This window comes from Schistocerca serialis, chromosome 1 (genome assembly GCF_023864345.2).
Source record: "Schistocerca serialis cubense isolate TAMUIC-IGC-003099 chromosome 1, iqSchSeri2.2, whole genome shotgun sequence".
In the NCBI taxonomy this organism is placed as follows: domain Eukaryota; kingdom Metazoa; phylum Arthropoda; class Insecta; order Orthoptera; family Acrididae; genus Schistocerca; species Schistocerca serialis.
The window spans coordinates 912461888-912488487 of NC_064638.1; the positions used below are offsets into that span (position 1 = coordinate 912461888).

General features: G+C 39.7%; 1 protein-coding gene and 1 non-coding gene across 2 annotated transcripts in view; both read left to right on the plus strand.

The window, feature by feature from the left end:
• The first annotated feature begins 16605 nt into the window (after window positions 1-16605).
• Window positions 16606-26600, plus strand: part of LOC126458506 (dynein assembly factor with WDR repeat domains 1) — an 80166-nt gene continuing 70171 nt past the window's right edge. The window contains exon 1 of the mRNA XM_050095604.1: window positions 16606-16645. Within this exon, the coding sequence (XP_049951561.1) occupies window positions 16606-16645 (40 nt within the window). The remainder of the gene's footprint in view (window positions 16646-26600) is intronic.
• Trnat-ugu (transfer RNA threonine (anticodon UGU)) lies at window positions 20702-20776 on the plus strand. The gene has a single exon. It is a non-coding gene; the product is annotated as a tRNA-Thr (tRNA).

Genomic DNA, 26600 nt, shown 5'->3' on the forward strand with positions numbered 1-26600 from the left:
CCCTTAAAATTAACCTTCCCAAATCCTTTCCTAACCAAACCGACCCTGTGAAACCACAGGACAAGACAACAGCAAAAGAAGAAGAAAGCAGATACACATGTTAAGTGTGATGGTAAAATCAGGGCTCTGAATTACTTATTTTTTGTGATGAGGAACCTTTCTATCACAGGTAATAAATGTGATGTTATAAACATTTCCTATCATACACCTGATAGGCATAACAGGTGCAACAAGCGTGGTTGGCTCTCATCTGTAATTCACAACACTTTTCTATAAAGAAGTTGATAACACAGAATTTTCCTAGAACATTGCATGGAACATGGCACCACAGCCACAACTGCTGACCTGAAGTTCTTGAAGGAATCTAAAGCAATCTACTAGAACGTTATAAGCAATCTCACACTCTACAGAAATCTGTACAGTGAGTAAAATATTCTCATGGAAATAATGATCATGCTGAAGGCATAATAGTATACTCAGATTTGCTGGCCAATGTACATCTACGCTGAGGAACCAAAGAAACTGCTACACCTGCTTAATATCATGTAGGGCCCCCGTGAGCAAGCAGAAGCTGCCACAACGCGACGTGGCATGGACTCGACTAATGTCTGAAGTAGTGCTGGAGGGAATGGACACCATGAATCCTGCAGGGCTGTCCATAAATCCGTAAGAGTACGAGGGAGTTGGAGATCTCTTGTGAACGGAAAGTCGAAAGGCATCCCAGATATGCTCAATAATGTTTATATCTGGGGAGTTTGGTGGCCAGCAGACATGTTTATACTCAGAAGTGTGTTTCTGGAGCTACTCTGTAGGAATTCCGGATGTGTGGGGTGTCGCGATTGTTCTGCTGGAATTGTCCAAGTCCCGTTGGAATGCACAGTGGACATGAATGGATGTAGGGGATCAGACAGGATGCTTACGTACATGTCACCTGCCGGAGTCGTATCTAGGCACAACCGGGGTCCCATATCACTCCAACTGCACACGTCCCACACAATTACAGAGCATGAACCAGCTTGAACAGTCCCCTGCTGACATGCAGGGTCCGTGGATTCATGACATTTTCTCCATACCAGTACGCGTCCATCCGCTCGATAAAATTTGAGACGAGACTCGTTCGACCAGGCAACATGTTTCCAGTCATCAAAAGTCTAATGTCAGTGTTGACAGGCCCAGGTTAGGCATAAAGTTGTGTGTCATGCAGTCATCAACGGTACACCAGTGGGCGTACAGCTCCGAAAGCCAATATCGGTAGTGTTTCATTGGATGGTTCACTCACTGACACTTCTGATGGCCCACCATTGAAATCTGTAGTAATTTGCGAGAGGGTTGCAATTCTGTCGCGTTGAACGATTCTCTTCAGTCGTCGTTGGTCCTGTTCTTGCAGGATCTTTTTCCAGTCGCAGTAATGTTGGAGATTTGATGTTTTACCAGATTCCTGATATTCACGGTACACTCGTGAAATGATCCTGCGGGAAAATCCCAATTTCATCGCTAGCTCGGAGATGCTGAGTCCCATCGCTCATGCAGCGACTATGAAACCACGTTCAAACTCACTTAAATCTTGATAACCTGCCATTGTAGCAGCAGTAACCGATCTAACAATGGCACTAGACACTTACGTTTTATGTAGGTTTTGCCGACCGCAACGCCGTATTCTGCCTGTTAACACATCTCTGCATTTGAATACTCGTGCCTATACCAGTTTCTTTGGCGCATTAGTGTATATATAGATATGTACTCCGCAAGCTACCATACAGTGCGTGGTGGAAATACGTTGTACCATTATTAGTCATTTCCTTTCTTGTTCCACTCGTAAACAGAGCTGGAAAAAGCGGCCATCTATATGACTCTGTATGAGCCCTAATTTCTCTTACCTTACGTTAGTCGTCCTTTCGCGAACTGTACATTGGTGGCAGTTGGATCGTTCTAAAGTCAGCTCCAAATGGTAGTTCTCTCATTTTTGTCAATAGGACTCCCTGAGAACAACGTCTCCTTCCCTCCAGGGATTCCCATTTGAGTTCCTGAAGGGTCTCCATAATGCTTGCTCGTTGATCGAACCTACTGGTAATAAATCTAGCAGTATCTTTTATTTGACCTAGTGGGGATCCTAAGCATTCGAGAAGGACTCGTGAATGGCTTCCGCTAGTGTTATATACAGGGTGATAGTGACTGGGCCAAATATCTCACGAAATTAGTATCAAACGAAAAAACTTCAAAGAACGAAACTTGACTCGCTTGAAGGGGGAAACCAGAAGGCGCTATGGTTGGCCCGCTAGATGGCGCTGCCATAGGTCAAACGGATATCAACTGCGTTTTTTAAATAGGAACCCCCATTTTTATTACATATTCGTGTAGTACGTAAAGAAATATGAATGTTTAAGTTGGACCACTTTTTTCACTTTGTGATAGATGGTGCTGTAATAATCACAAACGTATACGTACGTGGTATCACGTAACATTCCGCCTGTGCGGACGGTATTTGCTTCGTGACACATTACCTGTGTTAATATGGACCGTTTACCAATTGCGGAAAAGGTCGATATCGTGTTGATGTATGGCTATTGTGATCAAAATGCCCAACGGGCGTGTGCTATATATGCTGCTCGGTATCCTGGACGACATCATCCAAGTGACCGAACCGTTCGCCAGATAGTTACGTTATTTAAGGAAACAGGAAGTGTTCAGCCGCATGTGAAACGTCAACCACGACCTGCAACAAATGATGATGCCCAAGTAGCTGTTTTAGCTGCTGTCGCGGCTAATCCGCACATCAGTAGCAGACAAATTGCGCGTGAATCGGGAATCTCAAAGACTTCTGTGTTGAGAGGAATGTCGTTACACATATTGCCAAATGCATTGAGGTTGACGGACATCATTTTGGGCATTTATTGCATTAATGTGGTATTTACAGGTAATAACGCTGTAACAGCATGCGCTCTCAGAAATTATAAGTTCACAAAGGTTCATGTATCACATTGGAACAACTGAAATAAAATGTTCAAACGTACCTACATTCTGTATTTTAATTAAAAAAAAACCTACCTGTTACCAACTGTTCGTCTAAAATTGTGAGCCATATGTTTGTGACTATTACAGCGCCATCTATCACAAAGCGAGAAAAGTGGTCCAACTAAAACATTCATATTTCTTTACCCACTACACGAATATGTAACAAAAATGGGAGTTCCTATTTTAAAAAACGCAGTTGATATCCGTTTGATCTATGGCAGCTCCACCTAGCGGGCCGACCACAGCACCATCTGGTTTCCCCCTTCAAGCTAGACAAGTTTCGTTCTTTGTAGTTTTTTCGTTTGACGCTTATTTCGTGAGATATTTTGCCAGGTCACGATCAATGGACCACCCTGTATATGGTCTCATTTACAAATTCTGGCCGTCAACACCCTATCATAACCCACAATCGATTTATTAATTTTGAAGTAAGTTTAAATTTGGGCAGCTGGTCACATGCTGAAATAGTGATACACTGCAGAGAGAGGTAGCACCTGTAGAAACTGAATGAACAGTTTTCATTATACTCATCTTTTATTGTCTTTCATTGTTAAAAGCTGTAGGCTTGTAGTCCATTCTGAAATGACACTTTATATACTGGTCTAGGGGATGGCCAACTTCATTTTGTTAAATAATAGCAACACTGGTTGAGTTTCTGTTGTTGGATAGGTATATTTTTAGTCATTTCACTTCACAATAAAAATTAACATCAGCCACCATACTAACACAATAAACACATAACCTGTGCTCCATACTCGCACTCCCAACTCACATTCCAAACTTGTACTGAACAAGAACAAAAACTTACCTATAATAACATGTGGCAAAGAAAATACTCTCATATATCGATCTCTTGGTGCAAAATCATCTTTGAAACATGCATTACAACCAGTTTTATTATAAAATAAAGCCACACTTCCCTAAAACTCTCCCAATAAACCAAAGTCGACCATTCGCCTTCCCCATTAGAATCGTTATATGCTTGTTCCATTTCGTGTTCTTGTAACATTATGCCAAGATATTTAATCGACCTGGCTGTGTCAAGTAGCACATAACTACTGCTATAATCGATAGTTATGAGATTGTTTCCCAACTCATTTGTATTACAGAATGAGATTTTCACTCTGCAGCGGAGTGTGCGCTGATATGAAACTTCCTGGCAGATTAAAACTGGAAGGTAGGAGACGAGATACTGGCAGAAGTAAAGCTGTGAGTACCGGGCGTGAGTCGTGCTTCGGTAGCTCAGATGGTAGAGCACTTGCCCGCGAAAGGCAAAGGTCCCGAGTTCGAGTCTCGGTCGGGCACACAGTTTTAATCCGCCAGGAAGTTTCATCTGTATTAACTTTTCATTTTTATGCATTTAGAGCTAGCTATCATCCATCACAGAAATTTTGTTTAAGTCATTCTTTTATCCTCCTGCAGTCGCTCAGTTAGGACATAGCACAGTACAGCACACCACAGCAGCCTCAGCAAACAGTTGTAGATTGATGCTCACTCTGTCCATCAAATCATTTATGTATAGAAAGAATAATAGCGGTTATCACACTTCCCAGGAGCACTCATGTCTCTAATGAACATTCACCATCAAGAACAATGTACTGGGTCCTGTTACTTAAGAAGTCTTCAAGTCATTCATATATTTGAGAACCTATTCTGTATGCTCATTTCCTAGGCCGCTGAGTTTCGTATGAGTGATGATTTCTAAAACTGTGGTGATTTGTGAATACAGACTTTTCCATCTCTAGGAAATTGATTATATTCGAACTGAGAATTTGTTCACGAAGCCTGCAGTAAACCGATGTAATTTTGTGGGCCAGTTCTTTTACAGTTCTTATATATAGAGTTACCAGCGCTTTTTTTCAGTCGCTTGGGGCTTTCCATTGGGCTAGAGATTCGCGATAAATCAAAGCTATGTAAGAGGCCAGTGCTGTAGAGTACTCCTCGTAAAACCGAATTGGGATTCCATTCGGACCTGGTGAAGTATTTGTTTACAACTCTTTCAGTTGCTTTCGTAAGCCAGGGATGCCTATTACTATCTCTTCCATTTGATAGTCTGTGCAATTGTCAAATGACAGTATGTGTGTATGATCCTCCTGTGTGAATAATTTCTTAAACGCGAAATTTAAAACTCCAGCTTTCTTTTTGCTATTTTCTGTTGCCACACCAGATTAGTTAACAAGGGGTTAGATTGAATTTTTTAAACCACTCAGCGATTCTACATAGGGCCAGAGTTTTCTCAGGTTTTCAGCTAGATCCTTTGCTAAGATGTGATGGCAGTAGATGTACGCTCTAACATGGATCTTTTTACAGACACAAGAATCTCTACTAACTTTTGCCTGTTGTCATTTGAGCGTTCTCTTTTGAACTAAAAGCGCAAAAGTCTTTGCTTTGTCAGCACTTTTCGAATTTTTTTATTAAACCACGGTGCGCCCCTTCTGTCTTAATCCACTAACTCAGCACACAGCTCTACAGACCTTAGTTTACAATCCATTTAAACTTTGCCCAAAATTTCTCTGCTTCAATCATAGGGGAAACATACGATCTCCATTCATTGTCTAAGTGGGATGCTAGCAACTGCTTATTTGCTGTTTCTAACAAAAATCCTTGCCTAGGCTTCTTGAATTATTTATTAACTTTAGTAACTATTGTCACTATGATGTTATCATAATTACTAATCCCTGTATGTGTACTCACACTGTCGAAAAGGTCACGCCTGTTTGTAGCTACAGAGCCTAAATTATTTGCATCATGTGTAGGCTGTCGAACTAGGTGCTCAAGACAGCTTTTGGAAAATGTTTTCAAATTTTCAAACGTACTTAACAAGACTGCCTGTCTGTAGCCCCTGGAATGATACGATAGACATCCCTGTCTGTAGTCAAGGAGTTAAGTCACCTCCAACAAATATTGCATGACCTGGGTATTTTTACACTACTGTGTGTATACTCTTTGGAGGACTCAAAAACTGCCATAGGGAGTTGAGTGGCTGGTAAAAACATCCAGTAATTAACTTCATTTCACATAGACATGTCCAGATAACTTCATGGTCCAACTCAAAATACATCTCCTTAGAGACAAATTTTTTGTCAAATACAATGGACATTCCTCCTCCTACGGTGGCTAATCTGTCTTTCCGATGTATATTCTACGACTCAAAAAATATTTCAGAGCTTTCTACATTGGGTTTCAGCCAGATCTCGGTTCTGAGAATAATCTGAGCGCATCAAAGTCCCTGCACATCAGTAATTTTGGGAAATTTGTTACGAATGCCTTGACAATTTACTGATTAAATTTTGACAGTCGAAGTGTCTTTGCTCTGAATCTAGTCTGATTTCAATATCTGCGTCTCGACTGGCGAGTATTCATCAGAGTACCTCAGACTATCCCCATGTGCTCTCCAAAAATATTCTACTGCCTGAATAGGTGCTTCCATTGTGTAGTTCACTCCTGACCTTCAAGAGGAGGCCAAAAATCTACAGCCAAGACCGTCACAGACTCGATGAAGCCTTTGGCTAAGACCCCCCTCTCCCCTCCCACTCGTTTCAATATCAAAGCACACTGATCAACTCTGGGAACAATGCTGAAAACTGTGATCTCTGATTGTACCCCACACACAAGTCCAGCAACCATTCCAACTTCCACGAGCCACCCGTATGAACTGAAGATAGCCTCAGAACCAAGTGACAGGCATCATTGGTGCCGACATGAGCCACAACTTGCAGATGACTGCACCCTGCACGTTTAGTAGCCACAGGCAAGGATTGCTCCACATGTCAGATGTAGCCTCCCAGCAGAAATACCCAGTGCACATTGGCTTCATTTCTGGTCCTGAACACTGTTTCTTTAAGAGCTAACATTGGAGCTCCCAGTAACTTTCTCCCCCACCCCCTCCACCCTTGTGCCTGCTCAGACCATGCTAAAGAAACAGCTACCCGTCCAGTCACCAGGTAAACAGGAGCGGCCAGACAGCCAGCCTCCATTAAAGCCCTCTGCCTAGAGCAATGCAAACACATTGGCACCCAACAACACTCACCCTGCAGTGAGAGTGAGAGCAGATCCCCCCAGTTGATTAACTGGAAGGTGCCTTGGCAGCAAAGCCCATAGGCGAAACAAACCAAAACTGAGGTGTACCAGGAGATGTGCTTCATGCTCTGCTGCTGCTGCTTCACAGGCAGCTGTCTTAAGATAGCTGACCATAGCCAAAGGCATCGTCATCTGTTCAGAAACTGTGGCCAGCTCCTCCTATGTCCACATACAGCATGAAAACATCCAACTTACACCATTAAGAAAACAAAGAAAAAGCTAAATATTAGCTTGCTGCTCTGCAAGTGTGGAATAGTCGACATTTGGAAACAGAATGGGCTGAAACTAACGGTTACTACATCTTTAAAACAAACAAATGAGTAACAAATGCACCACAGACTGCCTGAATCCACACTTAACAAATACAAAATGCAAGAAACACCTCTTAGATAGAAAGACATGCACGGAACTACTAAGAAAACCCAGAAAGATCTAAGTACGATATTTGCTGTTCTGCAATGAGTAGCTGGCGACAGTTGGAGACTGTATACATGCATAATTCCACGGTTCTTCATAGCCAAACTTTATGGAGATGTACAATTACACTCAGTTTGATTAAGTGATGATGTGTAAACAAATGCAAAAGATTTTTTATTGCTTGATAATTATTGAAGCCCGAAAGATTCAGTTGGTTTGCAGGAAGAACCACAATTAATATTACTTGTGGTACCGATAGCACAATAAGAGAAAGACTTTGTCTACAGAACAGACAGCTAACAGAAATATAAGAAACATGACAAGACTGAAGGATGTGTTTGCTCAACTCGATTATAAATCAAATAAATAATGTGAAGAGAATGGAAACTGGCCAACATTAATCGTAACTGTTACACTCACTTTGCTACTTACTATACCTCAGTTCAAATATAAACCCCTCGTACCAATATGGTTTGCCAAACTAGCATTTCCAGAAAAACGTTACTTTTTTTCCAGTGTAGGACCGTAGAAAATTGTTGTACACAATAGTCATAATAACTTCACATATACAAAACCAGGCTGCATTTATACATCACACTCCTTCCACTTCAATGTAATTCATAGCAACTACATTTCTTACCACATTGTAACACCACAAGAAGTAAACAGCATGAAACTTAGAACATAACAGGTTCGATAGAAGAAGCTTTGTTCACCTTCAAATTCGCACGCCGTACTGTCTGCACAAAAGCCTTTAATTCTCATTGGCTGAGTCAATGCTCACTCCAAAGACCTTAGTTAAGACAGAAGAAGTAGGGCTGAGCACATGGACAGTCACCTAGTGGGCAGAGATATTACAGCAGAAATTGCTTTGAGTAACAGACACGTAAAACTTGAGATTTGGAAGTTGGTAATTATATCAGACAACTTCCAAGGTCTTGCATAGCTGGACACGCAACAGCACGGTATACTGGTAAGCTGGGAGCAATGAGCAACTTACATGCTTGAAACACCATGAGTTGCTGGCATATGTGAGTGGCAGTGCCCCAGGCTCAGCATGGAGACTGGGTATGAGGCTAGTCCTCTAAGCAAATTTAGCCTACTTGATCCTCAACATAAATGATTTTCAGGTAAGAAAGACTTGCTGATCAATACACTGTGCATGCCACAACCTCTAATAAACAGTTTAAAACTGGAGCAGATGTGACCTGTCTACTCCTCAACACATGTGACCAAAGAACTTTAGATATTGAGTGCTTTGTGGGTCCTTGCCTTCAGGACCTTTGGGTATGGTAACCAGGACTGAATAAAAAATGAGCTCCAGAAACACCCCTGTGTCTTTAAAATGTAGAATGGTGTTGCTCATTATGCAAGTCAGGTAAATTAAAAATATGATGAGCATGTTTAAAATTAATACATGCATACTAATCTGCTGAAAATGTAAAACCCATCTTTGTGGCCCACTCCTCCAAACTCTTCACTGTAAACTGTAACTGACAAATCACTGTTGGAGTGTTTTAGGAAGAACAGAAAACTGCAAAATCGTCCACAAATAAGGACATTGCACAGGACTCCTTACTGTAGACATTATACTAGTTGTAAAAATAGGGTGACAGTATAAAGACTTCCCTGGGGAATACTGTTATCCTGCTCAAAACTATCTAAAAACAGTACATCACCACCTCATTATCCAAAAAACGTTTTGTTTAAGAACGACCAGTGGCAGGGTGTGATATTGTTGCAGTGTTGCACAACTCCCAATAATTTTATAATTCATTTGTCCCCTTTTTTATGTTAATTGGTTTAGGAACCGAATACATACCATGAAATACATTACAATAAACTATGTTTGGTCGTCCAGTGTTCTGTCACTTTGTAATGGACCCCAAAACGCTTCCGGGCTTGCACCAAACTCAAGGTTTTGCATTCACATGAAAACTCCCTGGCAGACAGTGCAATCCACTGTACTTCAAGCAGGTATGAGTATTGGTCTGTCCTACCACCACGCGGTATGCTCACTAGTGATGTCACAGGAAGTTGCAGTCGGCGTGGGAACTCCTTGACTGGAAAAAGTCCTGAATCCCCTGTTAGGTAGCACCACTCTATGGAGGACATGTCTCCCAGCTTTCTCTCCCCCTGCAACATTATTTTGTTATCCAAGCTGCTATAGTACGCCATTCTGCCACCCACAAAGGTCCCAACATTGATTTTTCAACAGCAATCATAATAATTTTGTTTCATTCACATATTGGTTTTCAGAGTAGAAATTAACGAGTAAACATTTTCTCATCAGCATAGCTGCATTTTATAGTTCTGTCAATCGTAACTAGAGCTTATATTTAGTGATAACATACCGATATTTGTGGATGTGCCTAGAATAATAAGATTGTTGGTGTTACTGCAGTCGCTATATTTATATTTATCACGTGTATGACTATTTTTCCTAAGAGCCAGTGTATAGTTGTTCAGGTGTTTCAGGTTTGACAGAGTATTTTGGTTTTGATACTGCAGTTTTCTGTGCATTGCTGTATCTGATACAATCTCGACAGTAAGAGATAGCTCGTCATACAGTTTCTAGATTGTGGGGTGCGAGTGAAAATAAATGGCGTAAATAATTTACAAGTACAGACTTTTCCCACCATCCTAATGAGGAGGAGATTGTTGTAAAGATACCAGGACGACTGTTACTGGTTTTAAATGCTGTGCAAAATATTAATACAGAAAATCTACAAGTTTAAGACACCATTTAAAATGGATATTTATAAAAACAGAGATTGATGCTGTGCCTGTGAAGGTAAGCATTATTCGGTTTCCCACGCCTATCTTTTGGTGGGGAACCTATGTGGACGAAAGTGGGAGTTACAGACATAAACCATCAGAGTACCAAAATGAAGAAACATGAACTTCAGCTGTACACATAGAAAATTGTTTAGGACTAGCACTTTTTGGAACTGTCAACATAGCTGAACGATTGGATAGTGGGTATAGAAGGAAAATTGTAGATTATAACGAAGAAATTAGGCATAATAGTTAGGTGTTAAATGTTTTAATAAATTTTAATCGTTTCTGTGGTTCCTTTGAGTCGGCTGTAAAAGATCGTGATGAAACTGAATCGTCATCAAACACTGTTGTTTTCAGATGTTTGATTAATTTTAGCACCGAATTGGATGCAGCACTAAAAGATCATTTGGATAAGCCAACTGTTTTCAAAGGACTATACAACACTGTTCAAAATCACTTTTACAAATTATGTTGGAGATGTGCCAAGAAGAAATTTCACAGCAAATCAGGAAATCAGAATTTTTAGATGTTATAGCAAATGAAACATGTGATATATCGAACGCATTTCAGATAGCTGTTGAATTCTGATACGTATTAAGAGGTAAAACAATAGAAAAGTTCTGGATTGTTCTGTCTCCTTCCAAACATAAGGCACAGACATTAGCTCCGAGTTCGATAGAAGAATTAGACAAAAAAAAAAGGAAATTAGACTTCCCAAAATTAACTGCGCAGTCCTATGAAGGGACATCCATTATGGCTGGTTCGTCTGGTGGGGTACAAACTGTTATGAAAAAGTTCTATCATAATGCAGAATATGCACATTGTTACACCCATCAAGATATGAGCAAGGTGGCATCAATCAAGCTCAATGAGAAATTATTTTTTCGAGTTTGCAAGGAATATGTGCTTTCTTCTCAAACCACCCACAATACACCGCGATACTTGATGGGATGCTGAGAAAGCGTTTGCCTCGATCTCTTGCAGTCTCGATCTGTAAACGCAGTTCATGACTGCAAGAAAGACATTGTTCAGTGTATGAATGACATATTGGAGAGTGACTCTATAATGAGTGAAATTACAAGTTGCCAGGCTCTTGATCATAAAAAAGTTTTTTTTCCAGTTGTAGCTTTAATTATTGGTTGGAATTCTTCAGTAAAGCTATGTCATTAGTCGAAGTTCTCTGCAATTAGATAAGTACAGAGACACTAATCTGTCCTCTGCCCATATGGCCATTACAGAATTTGAAATAAATATTATCAAGATTCGAGAAGAAATTGATATAACTATTGTAAATGAATCTACTGATTGCTCAATGAAGAAAAGAAATCTGGACGAGACTGAGTGGAAAAGAGAACCAAGGGAAGTGTGCGATGTGATAATTTCTGAAGCTAAAGATCGTTAAAGTTTCTCAGGTCATCTTGTAACTTCATGATTGTTTCTCCCAGAGAAGTTCGCCTTGTACTGTTCTAATTTCCCTGAAGGTATCGTAAAGGGACTGTGTTCAGTTTATACGTTTTTGGATAAGATAAAACTTCGTCTTGAACTATCTTCTAACTAACTAGCACAAGAATTTAAATTATTGACAGGTGCCGTTAGTCTAAAAGAATTTATAATAACCAACAACCTAGGGAACACGTTTACTGAGTACACTAAACTGTTCACAATTCTCTTGTCGTCGGTTGAAGTACGAAGGTCCTTTTCAACTTTGAAAATAATAAAATCGTTCTTACGAAACTCTTTGAGCTAGAAAAGACTGACGGTCTTGGCAATGTTTTCCACTGAAAGAAATCTCGTGATGGAGATTGCAGACTTCAATCAGTATGTGACTGACAAGGTTCCATCAGTGAAAAACTAGAGGACAAATTTTCAGTACAAATTAGGTACAAATAAGTATACCGTACTTATAATGTATAAAAGGTCTCTTATTAGCAGTCTTTTAAATGATGAACGTATTTAAGATCCACCAGGAATGTACGAGTAGCTCATTACATAACATAACAGTTTTTCTAGATAGATGATAAATCCTAGCATGCTCTTTGCCACTAATATTTTTCTGTCTAGATACATCTCTAACTTGCTGCAGGATCGTAAATTGGATTCAAAAACTGAATTTTGTGTCCTCCATATACCATGACTTCAAGTGGTGTCTACATCGTAACAAATGTTGGAAAGCCAGGCGCTAGCAGAATAATTTCCTCCCCTGTAAATATTTCATATAAAAGTGCAACATTGAATCTTTAGTGCACTACCCAACTTCAGACACTACCAGACACCACAGAGATGGACTGAATAAATATGGAGAGGTGGCTACGAACGCCTCACTGGTGAAGCTGTCTGAGAATATTGTGCCTCCTAGTGATGTTGTACACCTTACTGATGTCGAAAAATATCCCTATACAGTGCCTTTAAATAGGACTGCCTTTTGGACGGCCAGCTCTAGCAGGGTCAGATGGCTGACAGTGGATCGATATTTCCTGAATCCACCGTGAAAGCAGCTAAGGTATCCAATGAAGAGACTAGACAATGGTTGATAATTCACTCCAAGTCTTTCCTACACAGCTTGTTAATGTGATGCTGCAGTAATTATTCTGTCCTTTTCTGTTATTTTTTAGAGTGTTAGCAGACATAGGCGACATAAAAATGAAAAAGCTTGCATACTTTGCCTACTTTCATTCCATAATGTCATATGGTATAATATTTTGGGGTAACTCTTCAAGTCAAACAAAAGTTTTCAGAGTCCAAAAGCGTGTAATACATATTATTTGTGGAGTAAATTCACGGACGTCCTGTAGAAACCTCTTCAAAGAACTGGGTATACTAACTGCTGCCTCTCAGTATATTTACTCATTAATGAAATTTGTCCTAAATAATATATCTCTTTTTCCAACAAACAGCTCAATTCATACATACAATACCAGGAACAAAAATGATCTGCACAAGGACTTAAATGCACTACTTTCGGTCAAAAAGGGGTCCACTACTCAAGAACACTCATCTTCAATAATTTGCCAGTAAACATAAAAAATTTAGTTACAAATAAAGATCAGTTTAAAAGGAGCCTGAAAGACTTACTAGTGGCCACCTCCTTCTACTCTATTGACGAATTTTTTAATAGAAACAAATGATGTATTGTATATATTCATACTATTAGTATTGTTATTTCAGCTTTAAAAAAAAAAACAAAAAAACAAAAAAAAATAATTTGACATGTTCCACATCCACGAGGATCTCCTCAGCACGGATCTATGGAACGAAAAACTAATCTAATCTAATCTAATCTGGTCTGAGGAGAGGTATCAAAGTTGCCTCCCTCTACGAGTTGGAAAATTGCCTTGTGTACCATATCACATTAAAACATTCTAGAAGTATTTCCTTTGATGCTTACTGCAAATTTTACGGTAGAGGTATTGGATTTTGTCATGAGTAGCTTCCTGAACAATTGCATTCAGGTCCCCCTGTGGCAGGGTTCAGCAGTATCTGAGGTATGACAAAATCCAATACATCATAGCGTGAAATTTGCAGTAAGCATCAAAGGAATTACTCAAAATTGTTGGATCTGATGTCTAACTGACCCATTCGCATGGTCACATGGTAGTGGCAGGACAGTGGATAATGGCTGAAAGTGGTAGTAGTCGTCGCAAAATTTTCTGCCATTGTTTGGGCGATGTCACTAGGCATTGTTTGCCGACACTGCTGCTTCAGCACTGCTACTGTAACTAAACGACTGCATTTGCCGGAAATCCTCCTATGGTTCCCCATACTTTCACAGAACAAGTGGAGTGAATGATAAAGTCCAGGAACGCTTGTCGTGACCTTTTCTTGCTTTCCTCGATTATGCATCAATCTTTGACTCTCACTACACAAAATACTGCAAGGTTTCCTGCTGTTAGGCAGCATTTAAACCGTCGTAGAGTTGCACACCTGACCTGGATTGCTGAGTGCAATGCATCAGTCCACCTAGGTACAGACTGCCTTTTAAGATGACCTAAGGATTGGATAGATAAGTCAGCAGCATGGTGGTTCACTTGTGTGATATGGTTCGCCCATTCCTGGATGCTGCTTTGGTGTTCTAACACAGCCAGCTAGTGGAACAGCGACCGATTAACTTAGCTGATCATCCATTTCAGCGGCTTCCTTTCAAAGATTGCTCCATCTGGGAGGTGAATCAAAAGTATGAAGCGATGTGTAGGATTACACAGATTTTTTTCGAAAATTCGTAGGTTTCGCTGTTCATTCATCATGTGCCTTATTCATACTTTGATGTTCTCTTACCACCCAGTTTCTTTTTCATCTCTCAAGTTTAAAAATTGCTTCTAGTACTTAAAACAGTGACTCTGATAAGTAAAAACGTAGTATTTCCTCTGTTAGTCATGGCGAAATGTAGACGTAAAGTGAACAGTAAATATCTAGTAGACTTTCCTTTCGTTAAAGGACAGAATGAGAATGGTAACTAGGCCTATAAAGTCTGCATTGCAAAATTTAGCGTTGGACGCGGAAGGCTACCAATATTGCAACCCATCAAATCATGTGAAGTAAAACAAACATATTCTCGCTTTTCAAAACAAATCGTTGAGAACTGAAACTGAGAAATAGTTTCCTAACTGTGAAAACAGCCACAAACCTAGAACAAAAATTTACAATGAAAGATGCGTCATCTACATACTATATCAAACTATAACGCACAACCAACACTTTTCAACCAGAAGGTTTCATGCTCCCAAACGAACACAAAATCAGTTAACATGAATGTAATTACAGAATTTACTATGGAACAATTTATGAATCCCCAAAGAAGTAAAATTTATTTAACAACTGATCCTTCCCATAGCTACAGCCACAAAGATTACAGACTGGTTTTTTTATTTACCGAGTTTTACCTTTCAGAGAAAGGTATTTTCGTTCGAGTCTTGGAACTGAAAAATAGTGGTGTTGAATACGCAGAACATTGACTTTATATGTCTTACATTTTATGGAAAAGTTCAGTGTTAAAAGTATGGCAACTATTTCAGCTGATAGAACAAATACTTTTTATGGAGGGACGAAAAGGAAATGTAAAAATGATCCTTATTATAAAGAGCAAAGTATAGCTCCAACAAATTACTAGGTGTATGATACCATACCTACATTGTGCACAATGCTCTCCAACAGCCCCAACCATAAACAAATTTTGCATGCTGCTGACACTTTGGCTGTAAACTGTTCAACATTATTCAGAGCGATCCGAAAAGATTAATGGTATACAACTGATAAGTGGGAAAAATCAACTGACATTTTCATGTTAATGTTGCACATGTTCAGAAATTACCATAACCTATACGAATAGTGAAAAATATCTTTCAAATGTGTAGTATGAACTTTCTGCTCAATCCAGACAGTGCTACTGCAGAAGAGGCGTCCAAATTTAACTTGTAGCCGCGCAATAGAAATATAGATAAATAAGAAATTACAGAATGCAGTTACGAGTTAAACAATGGGAGACACAAGCTGTAAACAGTATACAAGGAAACTGTACCTAACAATTGTGGTGCCACTATATGGTTTCAAAACGAAGATTAATTAAGTTCCTGCTTCACTGTTTCCCGCCAGGTTGGGAAGATAAAAAAAATCGGTTTGGATAACTTATTTGTAAGTAATGTGACGCCAAAGGGTTAGTGTTCGTTGATTTGTAGTGGAACCGTACTATCATTACTTTCATGTATTTTTCTCGAATTTGATAGCGGTGCAGTCTGTATGAATTTTAAGTTTAACCCTCCGCCTGACATTTAATTATGAACTGCAGAGCAATTATGTTGATGCAGATATTTCTTTTTTTTATGTTTTATTTTACGAAGGATTGCCGAACGGAGATTTATGAAAAATGACACTTAACTCAGGTAGAATAGTTCAATGAGAAAAAAAAGTGTTCTCATTGTTTTTGTAATTGAGAATTGCATTAACTCGCCTCATAGAAAGCCAATGAAGTTGTCTTTAAAAAAACACCTCATATTTGCAGATTTGTGAAATAAAAAATTTGAAAAAGCCTCTTCCATGCAGCTGACAGTTGTTTAGAGTATGAATGTGGGAGATGAACATTAAAACGGTGAATTATACACAGAAAACTTTGTTATTAAGGACAGTCTGCATTAAAAAGTAAATTAGTTGTTTTGCCAGGCAACGATATCAAGTGCTGTTGCTCGTAGCAACCGTTGCACAACGACTCAACGAGACCAGAATGCAGTTAGGAGGTACACAATGTGAGGCAGAAGCTGTATGCTGTAGCCAAGGAGACTGTACCTATCACTTTTTTGTTTTTGACATGCGGTATAAGGTTTAGAAATGAGGATTAATAAGTTCCTGCTTCGCTATTTTCCGCCAGGTTGGTAAGATGAATGCAATTAGTGTGGACAACCCATTTGTAATTAATGTGCGCCAAAGATTTTAGTGTTCGTTCATTTATATCGGGACCGTACTAACATTACATTGGTCTGTTTTTATTGAATCTGATAGCCATACAGTCTATATGAACTTAAAGTATATGATACGGCAGCGACGAATGCCAAATAAAAACCCGTCAGCCTCCACAATTTTCGCCGGCCGATGTGGCCGAGCGGTTCTAGGCGCTTCAGTCTCGAACCGCACGACCGCTACAGTCGCAGGTTCGAATCCTGCCTCGGGCATGGATGTGTGTGATGTTGCCGGCCGCGGTGGTCTAGCGGTTCTGGCGCTGCAGTCCGGAACCGCGGGACTGCTACGGTCGCAGGTTCGAATCCTGCTTCGGGCATGGGTGTGTGTGATGTCCTTAGGTTAGTTAGGTTTAAGTAGTTCTAAGTTCTAGGGGACTTATGACCTAAGATGTGAGTCCCATAGCGCTCAGAGCCATTTTGTGTGATGTTATTAGTCCTAAGTTCTAGGGGACTGATGACCTTAGATGTTAAGTCCCGTAGTGCTCAGAGCCATTTCAACCATTTCAATTCCACAATTTTCATCTGATCGCCGAGGGGTTAAATTTGCCATACTTCGATATTATTTTCTCTGATATTGTAGCATCACTGTTGCGAGGTGCGGTGGCTTAATAAGGGTAATGCGAATGAACATTCGTCGAAAATGTAGTCATTCAATAATAAAACTGTAACAGCTCCTGATTGGCTTTTGTAAATATGATGGGAACATCGGTACTGAACACACCTTTGCACAATGTTCCAATTAGCCCCTACAATGACAAACAATGGAAGATTGGCGCTAAGAAATTTAACAGTTTGTACAAGTGTTAAGTAGTTTTCTAAATTTTAAATTTTTCATCACATTTAGTCAAGTTGCTAAAATGTATTTTGAGTTCCTTTTACGTTTACTTTGAACTTTAGACATTATTCGTAGAAATCCTATCGGAATAATATTGACAAAGACGAATAATTAAAATATACCACCCATGACGTCATAGCACGTCAGATGGTGTAGACACAATCGGGAATTAGTTAAAAAAAAAAAATTAACAGAGTTGCTGTAGGCACTCATCTACCCTTATGTCCAGTAATATGCGATTTGGTTATCCCTCGCATTATTTCTCTGTGGCTGATAGAATGACCAAGTATTCCAACAAGTATGCCTGTGTTATCAGAAGTATTATTTTGAATTCAGACGTATGACATGGTATATTACTTGAACATCCACTACCACAGCTGTGCATTCATTGTGCTTGACTCCCATATGCACTTACAGGTATTTTCCCGCGGTATGATGTCTGGAACAGGGTGCACTCAGCCTTATAAGTCCAGTGGAGAAACAGCTAGATTGACGAGTAAAGGCTTGAAGTTATGGAAAGCTACTGTGACTGAGTGAGCAGCATGTTGATGCCTTGCACCATCCACACTATATCTAAATGACTCCACATGGTTGAAGATGACATGGCAGCCAATCAATATCATGTCGTCCTCTGGACCTGATTGCACAGTTCCTTTATGATTACTTGAAAATGTAGTTGGAGGTACTCGTTCGACTCTTATGCCCAATAATATGTGCTTTAATTATCTCTTGCATTATTTCTTTGTGACTGATAGAATGATACAGGATTGCAACCAGTATGTCATCAGAAATGCATACACAGTGAATACTAAATTTTAGCCACTTACGTACATTGTTGGACATTAAAACTGTAACAGCATGAAGGCATCATGCAACAAATGTCAAATTGGCATAAAATGTACTACATACATGGATATGCAAAGATTTATCATTTCAGCACAACTACATGAAGCATGTAGGAGTAATGCCACATGCATTCTGTATCTAAGGAAAGATTACACAGTGAGTTACACAATCAGTAACTGCATTTGGAAGTTGCTCATTTGTGAGAAGGTTGTGCTATTTCTCATGTAAAAAGGGGCAGACATCTACCAACAATTGTTGAAATTCAGCAGCAGAACAATTGATCCAGATCTATGCTGCAGTTTATCATTCTGTAATATTGCTGCTCGTGTTGGTCAGGACTCCACAACCATCATAAAAATATGGAATCAGTGGGCTTAGGAGGGCCATATTTAATGTTACACAGGAAGTCAGTGCCCCACATACCTAGAGATATATTGTTTGCCTGATTGTGCAGGACCATACTGCCACATCACTTACCTTGGGGTAGAAATTGGCCTTGTTTTCAGCAAGACAAGTATTCACGGACACAGTGCAACAATGTCTGTGGCATAACAGACTTTCTGTACAGTAACCATTGTTGCAGCTTCCCTGTGTGCATCAGCAGAGAGAGGCCTGCCGACAGTGGTGCAACCAATGACAGTACTGAACAAAGGAGTGGCACCACACTGTCTTTTCAGATGAGTTTTAATTGTGTGTACAGAGTGACAAGGAATGTATCCATCAACATTTTCTGATTTGTCAAGTGTTCTGTCTTTGAGAGCTTAAGAATGGTATCTTTTAACAAGATAACACAAGACCTCCTGTTGCCCTTTTTGTCCTGTCTTATGTGAATGCAGGGGATGTGTGATTGTTGCCCTGAGAGCACATTCCTCAGATTCGTCACCCATTGGAAACAGCTGGTCATCAGTTGCAGAGGGACTGGCATGCCACCATTTGCCAGCCACTATGATTAATGAGCTTGGGTATGGCATTAATGAAGCGCAAAATGACATACAATCAATCGGGGTAACTTAGTACCACATTTTACAATTTTTTGAAAATAATGGACCGAAAATAAATTATACATTGCAATAGACATTGTAGCATTTGTAGTTACTGATCACTTGCAAAATATATACTAACTATGCCCTATTAGAGTAAAATTTCAATTTTAATAGTGTTTCAAAGGTACACTGTCATTAAGGATAATGTAAGATCACGCCTACATTTTTCCTTTGTCTAATGCTCTGGTTAAATTTAGATCATGCCAGAAGGAAAGCAGATATTAATAAGATTTAAAAACAAATGATGTTAATTCAGTACTGCAGGTTTACTTTGAAATACGAAGGTATTTTTATCGACCTGACATCGTTCAACTTAGATCACTGTTGACAAAAGTTCCCATTGCAGACAACACAATTAAAAGGCAATCACAAGCCTAAGAGCTTGTAGGGAGTTGGAAAGACAGCTGAAATACTAACTAGAAATCACAGAGGTTATAAAACTTTACTTTTAGTACAAAATTATGCAAGAAGGTGAAGCAGCAGCCATTTGAAACAAAAGTGCTAAGTATGAAGAAGGTATCTGTTCTTTCAGACATGTCCGAAAGAACATATACCTTTGGTTACCATGCAGCTCTCTTAGAATGAAATGTTAATTAAATCAAGACCCTAAGCTGTCAACAGGTGTTGATATACATCAATGGGACAATTGAAAATGTGTGCCCAGACCGGGGCTTGAACCCGGGATCTCCTGCTTACATGGCAGATGCATTATCCATCTGAGCCACCAAGGGCACAGAGGATAGTGCGACTGCAGGGATTTATCCCTTGCACGCTCCCTGCGTGACCCACATTCTCAAATTAATGTCCACACACTACATTTGTAGTGCCCCTGCCCGTTACACTCATTAGTCACAGCAGACAATCTTACCAAGTCCCATAAGAGTTCACGCAATGCGTGTGCATCCAGCACAGAAGAAGGAGGTCAAGATGATATCTGTTCTTTCAGACATGTCTAAAAGAACAGATACTATCTCCATATATTAACAGTTATCTTTCGGACATGTCCAAAAGAACAAATACCACCTTCATATAGTTAAGGCTAACTGGCCATTGACCTTCTTCTTCTGTGCTGGATGTAAATGCATTGCCCGAACTCTTACGGGACTCGGTGAGATTGTCTGCTGCAAGTAATGAGTGTAATGGGCAGGGGCACTACAAATGTACTGTGTGGACATTAAGTTTGGAATGTGGGTCTCATGGAGAGTGTGCAAGGGATAAATCCCTGCAGTTGCACTATCCTCTGTGCCCTTGGTGGCTCAGATGGACAGAGTGTCTGCCATGTAAGCAGGAGATCCCGGGTTCGAGTCCCGGTCGGGGCACACGTTTTCAACTGTCCCCGTTGATGTATATCAACACCTGTCAACAGCTTAGGGTCTTGATTTAGTTATCATTTCAAAGTGCTAAGTGGTACAAAGATGTCCCAACAGTTAAAAAGCAACCCTGAGTGACTGTACCAGTTGATACCCAGCTGGATTAGAGCTACCACACCCAGTATCCCCCTCCCAACAAAAATCAGCTAGAAGCTTAAAGTGTACACTTCCTACTATACTGTATAATAGGAATTTCATTATTTGCTTGCTTCCTGGTACTACAATTTCAATGAATGACTAGAAATGTATTACTGTGTAAGTCCTTTCATCATATTCCATATAACAGTGATGTGTCATGATAATATAACTGTTGTTGATAATAGTCTCATCATACTCTCAGGTAAGTCTTTCTGGTTTGTATAAAATGCATATGTGAATCATCAGCTGTTTTTATTTTAAACCCAACTTCTACCAGTTTCGGTCTTGGACCATCTTCACGAATGAAGGGTTAAAGTGGTTTAAGCCACAATACTGCATTAGTCATTACTTAAAATGTGTAGTGCATGCCATGAATGTAAATATGAGAGACAGGACTTCAAAAGCAAACATCTGAATTCTAAATGTATACAGAGCAGTTCTCCTGTGTTCACGCATAGTATTCTGTAGACTCCATCATGACAGAGAATCTCTGGGGATGTGTAGTGAATAAAGGTATTTATTAATAATTAGTATTGATAAGAAATTATCATAAAGTGCTCCTGAGGGACATATGAACTACACCATCAATGATAACATTTTGTATTTAGTTTATACTCAGTGGTGGGCATGACAAGACATCCTGTGAAACATTATTAAATGCCTTCTCTGAAAACCACAAACAACAGATGGATGGTAGCCCAGTCATGATGGAAATATATTAGATCTAACAGTAACAAATAGACTAACCTCTTTCAGGATTCCCACATCGAAACTGGTATCAGTGACTATGAGGCAGTTGTAGTGACAGCAAATACAAAAGCAAAACGGACAACTAGAATGAGTAGAAAGATTTATATGTTCATTAAAGTGGGTAAAGAATGTGTAGATCATATCTCAGTGGAAAGCATGAAGCTTTCAGCTCGGGGCAGAAACGTGTAGAACAACTATATCTCAAGTTTAAAAGAGAAGTTGACCATGCTATGGACAGATATGTACTTAATAGAACAGTTAGTAGTGGGAGGGACCCTCCATGGTATGCAGTCACCTTAAAGAAATAGAGACTGCTGCATATTGTGTGTAACACAAGGCAGAGGTCTACAGATTCACACATTTTGAATGAAAAGCATTTGGCTGCAAGAGAGCAACATGTGAAACCATCAATGTCAACTGTAGCAGCATATTGTCAAAATATTTTGAATAGAACACAAAGAAAATCTGTTCACATATAGAGGCTGTTAGTGGTGTCAGAATTAATATCCAGTCACGTGTGGATGAGGCAGGAACTGAAACTGAGGATAGCAAAACTCCATCTTTTACAAAGAAACACCCAAGAGTATTGGCACATTTTAATTCTCACACCACTGAAAAGATGAGTGGAGTAGATACTAGTGTGAGGGGTATTGAGAAATGCCTTGAATCGTTAAAATTACACCAAGCTGCAGGTCTTGGATTACTTATTACTTTTGTGGCTGAGATATTACTGTTTTTTTAAAAAAACTATGATCTACCATAGATCTCTTTAACAATAAGCTGTGCCCAGTAGTTGGAAGAAAGCACAAGTAACACCTGTGTACAACAAGGGTAGCAGAAGTGCACAAAACTACCATTCAGTGTCCTTGAGATTGATTTGTTGTAGAATCTTAGGATGTATTATGAGCTCAAATACAGTGACACATCTGAAACAGAGTAACCTCCTCCATAACAACCAGCATGGATCCCAAAAACATAAATCGTGTGAAATCCAACTCTAACTATTCTTGTGTGACATATTGAAAGCCATGGATCAGGCAGTCAGGTAGACACAGTGTTCCTCAGTTTTTGAAAAGCATTTTACTTAGTACCACATCTATAGTTATTATCAAAAAAAGTATGATTGTATGGCGTGTTGAGCGAAATTTGTGACTGGATTGGGGACTTTTTGGTAGGAAGGATGCAGCTAGTTATCTTGGATGGAGAGTCATCAACAGATGTAGTTGTAGCTTTGGGTGTGCCCTGGGGAAGTGTGTTGGGACCCTTGCTGTTAATACTGTATGTGAATGACCTTGGAGACAATGTAAATAGTCACCTCAAAATTTTTGCAGGTGATGCAGTTACCTATAATTCACTACTGTCTGAAAAAAGCTGTCCAAATGTTCTGTTAGATGTTGATAAGGTTTCAGAGTAGTGCAGCAATTTGCAGCTTGCATTCAGTGTTCAGAGATGTAAAATTGTGGACCTTCACAAAACAAAACAGAAAAAGTATCCTTTTACTATAATACCAATGAGTCACAATTGGAACCACTCAACTAATACAGGCATACCCTCTGCTATGCACTTCACATTGACTTTCAGGGTATATATGTATATGTGCTTAATAAAAGGCTGCCTCATCTTCTGGCCTTCTCTCTTTAGGCTAAGATAAACCTGTCCTGTTCTACCTACTTGTCCTCTGTCAGCCTGCTGATGTTCTCCGCAAAGGTTTATAATGCAAGGATTGCTGTTGGATTATGGTGTCTGTAACCTGTTTGTATTGTACTTTTCATGGGTTTAAAGAACAAGTAAGAAGGAGGAAGCTGATACAGATGAAAAAAATAATAAAATAAAAATAATAATAAAAAAGGAACGAAGTCCTAGGCCCTTCAGGTTCATAAAAAATTGTGTTTAATATCAATATTAGTTGCTACTCACCATATAGCAGGGATTCTGAGGTGCAGATAGGCATAATAATAGGACTATCAAAAAGCGAGCTTTCGGCCAGCAAGGCCTTTGTCGAAAGCAGACAAAACACCCACCCACCCACACACACACACACACACACACACACACACACATACACACACACACACACACACACACGAAAATAGACAATGCACACGCCCACACACACATTGACGCAAAAGCAACTCACACACACATGACTACAGTCTCTGGCAGCTAAAGCCAGACACACATTCCATCCTGGATTTTCCTTTGTGTGTGTTAAATATCACTTAGAAAACTGTTCACAATGTTGGATCATAAAACAGACAAGCATGTAGTACTGACAGTTAATTGACTATCAGGTGGAAATACCAGACATCGGGCAGTTCAGATTGAGCTGAGGATGTCCCACTTTGGATTGTCTGTCACAATACAAGGACTGAAGAACACAGTGTAACAGTAACTGATAATTTGTATTTAGCTCCAACAAACTTAAGTGATAGACACTGAAGTGCCAAAGAAAGTGGAATAGGCATGCGAATTCAAATATAGAGATATATAAACAGGCAGAATACGGCACTGCAGTTGGCAACACCTATATAAGACACAATTGTCTGGTGCAGTTGTTAGACTGGTTACTGCTGCTACAATGGCAGGTTATCAAGATTTAAGTGAGTTTGAATGTGGTGTTATAGTTGGCGCATGAGCGATGGGACACAGCATCTCCGAGGTAGCGATGATGTGGGGATTTTCCTGTACGACCATTTCATGAGTGTACTGTGAATATCAGGAATCCAGAATTCAAATAAAATGTCTGACATCGCTGCAGCTGGAAAAAGATTCTGCAAGAATGGGACCAATGACAATGAAGAGAATCATTCAAAGTCACAGAAGTGCAACCCTTCTGCAAATTGTGGCAGATTTCAATGCTGGGCCATCAATAAGTGTCAGAATGTGAACCATTCAACGAAACATCATAAATATGGGCTTTTGAAGCCAAAGGCACACTCGTGTACCCTTGATCACTGCACGACACAGAGGTTTACACCTCGCCTGGACCTGTCAACACCGACGTTGGACTATTGATGATTGGTAACATGTTGCCTGGTCGGCCAAGTCTCGTTTCAAATAATATTGAGCAGATGGATGTATACGGGTATGGAGACTACCTCATGAATCCATAGACACTACATGTCAGCAGGGGACTGTTCAAGCTGGTGGAGGCTCTGTAATGGTGTGGGGCATGTGCAGTTGGAGTGATATTGCACACCTGATACGTCTAGATATGACTCTGACAGGTGACACATACGTAAGCATCCTGTCTGATCACCTGAACCATTCATGTTCATTGTGCATTCTGACAGACTTGGGCAGTTCCAACAGGACAATGTGACACCCCACACATCCAGAATTGCTACAGAGTGGCTCCAGAAACACTCTTCTGAGTTTAAACACTTCTGCTGGCCACCAAACTTCCCAGACATGAACATTATTGAGCATATCTGGGATCCCTTGCAATGTGCTGCTCACAAGAGATCTCCAGCCTCTTGTACTCCTACAAATTTATGGGCAGCTCTGCAGGATTCATAATGTCAGTTCCCTCCAGCACTACTTCAGACATTAGTGAAGTCCATGCCATGTCGTGTTGTGGCACTTTTGCGTGCTTACAAGGGGCCTATGCATTAGGCAGATGTACCAATTTTTTTGGCTCTTCAGTGTAGCTATAGAACCAATAAAACAATAGATTATCTGACTGTGAAACTTAAATGTTAACATTAAAATATACTGTTCAGTTAGGCACAGATAGTAAAAGAAAACCACCATATTACAGAATCATAAAGAGTGACTCGGTCTAGAGATAAATTACGAGAATAATGTTGGGGAAAGATTTACAAGACAGAGAGTATAGATGGAAAATTTAATTCTTTTTCAAACATATTCCTACAGCACTTTGAGTATTTTTTCCCCTTAAACTTCTTCTTCTAGTGCCTATCCATTTTGGGTACTGGTGACCACCAAAGCTATATCACTTTTGTTTGTCAGAAAGAGTTCCTCACATACATGTGAAGTCCGTGTCCCTAAGCTTCCAAGCCAACATCTTCTTCTTCTTCCTCATCCTGTTTTACCAGGTACCTTCCCATGAAGAATGCTCTGCAGCAGTTTTATAGCTGTTTCAATTTCTCATTATGCGGCTGAGATATTGAAGTTTTCTGCATTTTACTGGTTTTGGAACTTCATTCCTTTCTTCATTTTGCAGAGTATGCAGTCATTAGTAATTCTCTCTCTTTACGGCACTCTTAGCATTCCCCACTTAAATTAATAATGGAAAAACAGAACTGAAGCAAATATAAGACATTGATACATTTTAGGTTTAAAGTACCTTGTTTTAGGAAAGAAGAGACACCCCCATAAAGTAGAGAACATGGTGTAGTCAAGAGCTGAAACTCTATTACCACCAGTATCATAATTAGTATTTATATAAATGTTACTCTATTACCACTTGTATTGTAATTAGTATTTATATGAATGTTAATCTGTCCTTTGTCACAGTGTATCACTAGATGACAGAGGCCATGAATTGTGAGATGTAATTCTGGAATTGCAGCTGTATTTGAATAATTGTCCAGAAACCCATCTGCTTACCAAAACAGGGCAGGACCAAGCTCCAACTTAAACAATACCATAACATTCATGTCAGCTTATAGAATGATTCAACACTGGACAATTACCTGGGGGAAGACAGCTGGAATCCATAATTTGATGAAGTACTGCCTAAGTAGTCTGAAAATAGCATGGAAAAGATTCATAATAATGTACAGAAAGTTCTGGTTGAAAATTACAAATTATTTAGGAATAAAAGAGATGACTCACCAAAAGGCAGAAGCACTGTGTCATTGATAGGCACATAAACAAATGATTAGGAGCTTGTCTAGCTTTTGGAATGCATTTCCTTTTT